Below are 5,598 nucleotides of genomic sequence, written 5' to 3'. Positions count from 1 at the left end.
GAAAAAAATGTTAAGTTTGGACTTATACCGTCCAAAGTCTCTAAAATTTGTTTATTTTTTTGGATATTTTTTTATTCCTTTGATTATTTTAAATGTGTATTGTATAAGAAAATTATACTGATTTATTTGATTGTGGTAACTTTTAGGTATACTGTACTCGATATATTACATTTGTCAAAAGTATCAAGTTATTTTACGTTTATTGATAGAATTTTTGTGAAGATAGATATAATATATAATGACTTTAGCATGTCTCTCTAGATATAAGAAAATATTTCAAGTAAGAAGAAACTACTTCTAAAATATTATTCAGGGTAATAAAAGTTTTTATTGAAAAATATAATTAAAAAGAAATATTGTGTTATGAGCAATAAGAATAGTAATGTTATAATATTAATTTTTGTATAAAATATTATAATCCTTTTAAGGGGTTAGGCCACTGTAGAGCGCCCAAAAAAGGCCTATTTTTGATAATTTTTTACTATAAAACAAAAACAGTGATAGAAAATCCTTTTTAAGTACTTAATCTTACATACTTCGAAATATATAAAAAAAATTTTTTTGCATTTTTTTTTTACAAAATGGCGGTGACAGAGCTCTGCAACGATGACCACTCGTTTCGGACAGTGCCTTACGGGCGACCTACTAGCTGCTCCAATTTTTGCTCTAGAACAAAAAACCAAATTTTTTTTAATTCTTTATATCATTAGCTAGCGAACTACGTACGGAAATTAAAAAATAATTGTTTTTGTAAAAATGACACAAGTTTGAAGAAAAAGTTTCATTTTTTGACGAAAAATTTTGCACAAAATTGTTTGTAAAAAAAAAAGTTTACAACGAAACGTAAAATCCGTACGTAGTTCGCTGACAAATGTATCTTAGAAGCTACAGTTTAAATTTGAAGTAAATCGGTCAAGATTTGTGGGAGTTATGAGGTCGCCCAGTTTGAAAAAAGTGATTTCGAGAAAAACGCGTTTAAAGTTTTATGTAACAATCAGCGATAGAAATTTTTCGTTTACCTTTAATCTGCGATGCCTGCACCATATAATTGACCTTCCTCATTAATGTTCTTCTCCTCCTGGTCCTTCTTGGTCGATTTTAGTGATGATCGAGCCTCTTTTGCAGCATCTGTCAACGAGCGCTCCGAAAGTTTGATGCGTCGCGCGTCAGTCTCGAGGCAATAATTGTAGCAGTTCGGTCCAATTGTTATGCTTAATTCTCCCATAATCTTCATAAGGTTGGAATATCCATCATTGTATGTACAAACAGCAATATTACTTGCTGTATCGATAATAATTTTGCCGCTGGAAACTGATTTTGGAGCCATTGACCAAATCAAAGCGTTGTAACTTTCGTTACTGTTTTGGGTGTAGCCACCTAAACAACGTTTAAGAAGATCGTCACTACTTAATTCTTCATAGATTGGCTTAATAGCATCAAAAACCATTTGAGGAAGAGCTGGCTTATGCTTAAATTCAGCTAATTTATTAGTGGCTTTCGCCAGTTGCCACTTGCACCACGAATCTTTACCGGGCGGGCATTTATCGTGCTGTGGCTTTTCGTCTGTGGATAATTTATGATAAAGGGTCGCCCAGATCTCTCGCCTCATATTTTCAATTGAATTATGATTACGACGGATAGCTAATCCGAAATAAACAGACAATTCATCTATAAGTTTAGCAGTCAATTTGCCTTTTCCTCCAAGTCCTTTCATGGCATTCTTCAACTTGCGAAGGCGAGTACCCATTCGTTTTTGAACATGATCAATACATTCCTTTTTCTTTACTGATGAATTTTCTACTTGTTGTGATTCCAAAAGACCCTTAAAAGTTTTGGAATCTCCATCTCCAATGTAATTTACGTATTTCACCTGATGCAATTGTTCTGAGCGTTGGAACATTTCTATGACTGCGTCGACTTCCATTTTGCCGGCTGATCCCTCGTGATTCGCTTGACATTCGTTGGCGTGTGATGTTTTCCATTCTTCGTATTCTGTAGTGTCAACTTTTTTTTCCCAAAACTCACAAGTTTTACAATACTTAGACTTCACAACAATGTCAATTATTTTTCCAGAGAACCATCCAATTAATGTTACCAATCCGAACAGTGATGAAAAGCCACGTTTTCTCCACGATCCATCGCCTGACACTGTTAAACCATCTGTTTGACCTTTTTCTAGAGACAAAGCCTTTTCTTCTTGAGCTGCCATAAGCATACTTTTTTTAGCAACTGTTTCAGTTGCGTGTAAAATTGTGCGCGTGAGTTTATCGTAAAATGAATGAAAAATTGGTCGAGGAAGATCCATGAAGGCGCAAAACTTTTCTATTCCATGAAGACCAATACCCAATAATCGCATAGCAAAAATCATTCTACGATTTATTTCAAATGCATTATCAATAAAAGGACAATTCGGAATGAAAATGTCGTCGCAGTTCTCACAAGAAAGAACGATTTTGAATCCCAAGCCTCGTTTGCTGCTTTCGCTAAATGTCACTTTAGAATGGCACGTTTTACACACAACAGATTCCGAAAGTGCAGTAAAAACCGCAATAAAATTTAGTAAACGGTAGCCAAAAGTTTCATTCACTTTAATTTCGTTATATGACTCTTCAGATCTCCTCAGTTTCTTAGCAGAAGTACCGACGCTCTCTGGAGGCGGAGCCTCCATTTCAAATCGATTCAACGGTCTCTTGCCTGATATCTTCGATCTATACTCATAGCTCTTACTACCTCTCGTACTTTTACGACTCTGTGGTACTCTTCCACTCATTGTACCAGCAATCACTAATTTTATCAAGCGTATAATCGATATACAGATTTTGTATCCGAAAATGTAAGAGAGATAAAAATGTCGTGTACACTGTATCGTTCCAACGGCTGTACTGACCCTATACTAACACATTTGCTCTATTATATTACTAATGCCATCTACACGTTCACTAGGAACCTAAGAAAATCTTACTCAAGCTGAACTGTGCGTAACTAATCCGTTTATTATTCTCAGAAGGATCCCTTCGCAAGCGCTTCAAATCTTACCGAAAGGTAAGATGCTTTGAACTTCCAAAAATGACACTTAGGAATTTGTATCTGTTATAAAACCTTTTTTTTTTCTTATTTCTAAGATCTTAAAGCATCATTTAAGCAAAAAAAAAAAAAACGATTTTTTGAAATTTCTACAGTGGCCTAACCCCTTAAGATTGATTACGATAGTGACAGCAAAAAGAGAGTTAGAAAGAAAAAAAGTTATTGTGCAACCGACGCGCGGAAAGTCGCCCTTTGATGGGATTTTAGAAAGGGCTCTTTCCACGCACCGGTCACACAAAATATCGTAGCCAACATGTGCGGGTCGTAAATCGGCTGATCATGTGGATTGTCACACTCGGCTTCGCCTCGTGCGTCAAACTTCCGCACTCTCGGCCGATTTACGATCCCCCGCACTTGTTAGCTAATATACTATTATATTAATATATAAAATATATATTTTTAATTTTTCCTCCTTTTAGTGACACATATTCTTGATATGGGCGATATAAAAATCACTTTCTGTTACGTAAATTCTAATTGACTAATGGGTTTATTTATGCTCGCATATTCTATCAAAGATTTATTTCGCCGTAACTCAATAACACTCCTGAGGGGTTCTCATTTTACTTTATTTAACTTCTTTTTCATTCATCCAACTCACTCATATGCATTTATTATAACAATAATATTTAGACATGCATAAATTGTCGACGTTGTCGTTATCCGTTATTTACAATATGCTACATTAAATAATAATATATTTAGACTATCTATATTTAGACAATCGCCTAATAATATATTTAGACTATCTATATTTATAGATATTCACCTCTGGTTTTAAAATATTAATTCAAAATTCCAAATAAAATTTACCTAAATAGAATATAATATATATTTATATCATTAAATTTCGGGCGTTAACCTATCGTTAATTATATAATAACACAATATTCTAATTAAATATAAAATAATTTACATTTATAATATCCTATTTGGATATTCACCTTTCATTAATTGGTTAACTATTAGAGTTTATCTATTATATGTACATTATAGCATTTTACAATTGGCCTAGTACCCAAAATTGGTTACCAGGTTACTTATATTAGCGCGGTAATAGCAATCATAACTGGCCTATCAATGGGAATATTATGGAATGATAACTTCGGTCCGATAAAGGATAATTATACGCGGCCAAACATGGTGAACAATGTTCAGCCATTAATGGTTAGTTAATTTATTATGCCCATATTCAATGCCAATAATGGCTTTAATATAGTGCCGTACTTTCTTTATTTTTTTAAATATTTAATAATTGTTTATATAATTATATTGCAATTATACTAAAAATAACTTGTTGGAGAAAATTATTATTTCTGCATAAAGTACCTACATATTTATTAAAATATCTTTTGTATACAATTTTTGAAATTTATATTATACGTAAACTTTTAAAGAAATACATATTAATTATAATATATAAGTTCTGTTTATTTAGATTATGAAATTATGAATAAATTAGTTTTAGAACTCAGAACTCAGAACACATTTAAAAATAGTGTCACATATCAACTGTGTCAGAAAAACAAAGATAATGAAAAAATAAATTAAATAGTTCTAAACAATATTAAATGTAAAACTAGAGACGTTTACATCTTAAAAAATTTACATGAATTCTCGTTAATTCATATATATGACTGAAGGTAATACTGGAATATTAATCAAAATAATCATTATGTTTATAATTTATCGTCACTATGTAGAAAAAAATGACCCATTGTTTTCTAGTTCGTGTGTGAAATTTAAACGAGTGTGGTAATTATTGAAACTCGTGAAAACCTGTTCAATCTTGTCTTCCGGAATAATAGCAATGATGTCGTCTACATATCTATAATATAGAGGAATTGTGAAATCCAACATGTTTAGGATTCTAAGTCATCAAGTGCTAAATCCGCCAAAATCGGAGAAAACAGAGATCCCATCTAATCGGGCTGCCAAAAACTTGTTCATAAAACTTGTCATTGAATTTAAAACTTGTTGATTCTAAGATTACTCTAATTGCATATAAAAATTATTGTAAGTTAAATTTAGTATTACTGGTTATTTCCGTCCAACGTTTTTTCATCTCTAATGTGTGATTTTGATTTCTGTGTTGATTTGACCAGAATGCCATGTATGTAATCAGCCAAATTATATAGAGGATTGCCTAAAGTTGAGATAATAATTCTTAGAGGAAATTTAGTTCTTCGCATTTTCGGAAGCTCGTAACAACGTCGAAGATCTCCACTTGTGTTTCTTAAAAATTTGTACGTCGACTCGTCGATTAAATCATTGTCACGCCACGATTTAACGAGAGAGTTAATCTTATTGTTAATTTGTTTAGTCGGATCTTTTTTCAGTGTTTTGTACGTGGACTCATCGCTAAGTAACACGTTCATTTTCTCAATATAGTCAGTTTTATCCATAATCACAGTAACTTGTTCTTTATCAGCTCTCGTGACCAATAGATCGTCATTCTCACGCAGAAATTTTTTGCAATTAGAGAAACAATTTAAAATGTATCTATCATTATGG

General features: G+C 32.4%; 1 protein-coding gene across 1 annotated transcript; it reads right to left on the bottom strand.

The window, feature by feature from the left end:
- Positions 1 to 498: 498 nt before the first annotated feature.
- LOC146724164 (uncharacterized) lies at positions 499 to 2,881 on the bottom strand. Its single transcript, XM_085480375.1, has 2 exons — positions 1,020 to 2,881; positions 499 to 666 (listed from the first exon to the last, which is right to left on the bottom strand). Exon 1 carries the CDS (start codon positions 2,768 to 2,770, stop codon positions 1,022 to 1,024), a length of 1,749 nt encoding a protein of 582 aa, XP_085336501.1. The 5' UTR covers positions 2,771 to 2,881; the 3' UTR covers positions 499 to 666; positions 1,020 to 1,021.
- Positions 2,882 to 5,598: the final 2,717 nt, after the last annotated feature.

The sequence above is a fragment of the Nylanderia fulva genome, unplaced genomic scaffold, assembly GCF_048542155.1.
Source record: "Nylanderia fulva isolate GAGA-0341 unplaced genomic scaffold, ASM4854215v1 Scaffold1456, whole genome shotgun sequence".
NCBI classification, from domain to species: domain Eukaryota; kingdom Metazoa; phylum Arthropoda; class Insecta; order Hymenoptera; family Formicidae; genus Nylanderia; species Nylanderia fulva.
The sequence above is the reverse complement of the archived record's forward strand: the minus strand, read 5'-3'. Positions and strand labels throughout refer to the sequence as shown.

Excerpts from the sequence above, each read along its gene's own strand:
- LOC146724164 (XM_085480375.1), bottom strand. The coding sequence starts at position 2,770 with ATGAGTGGAAGAGTACCACAGAGTCGTAAAAGTACGAGAGGTAGTAAG.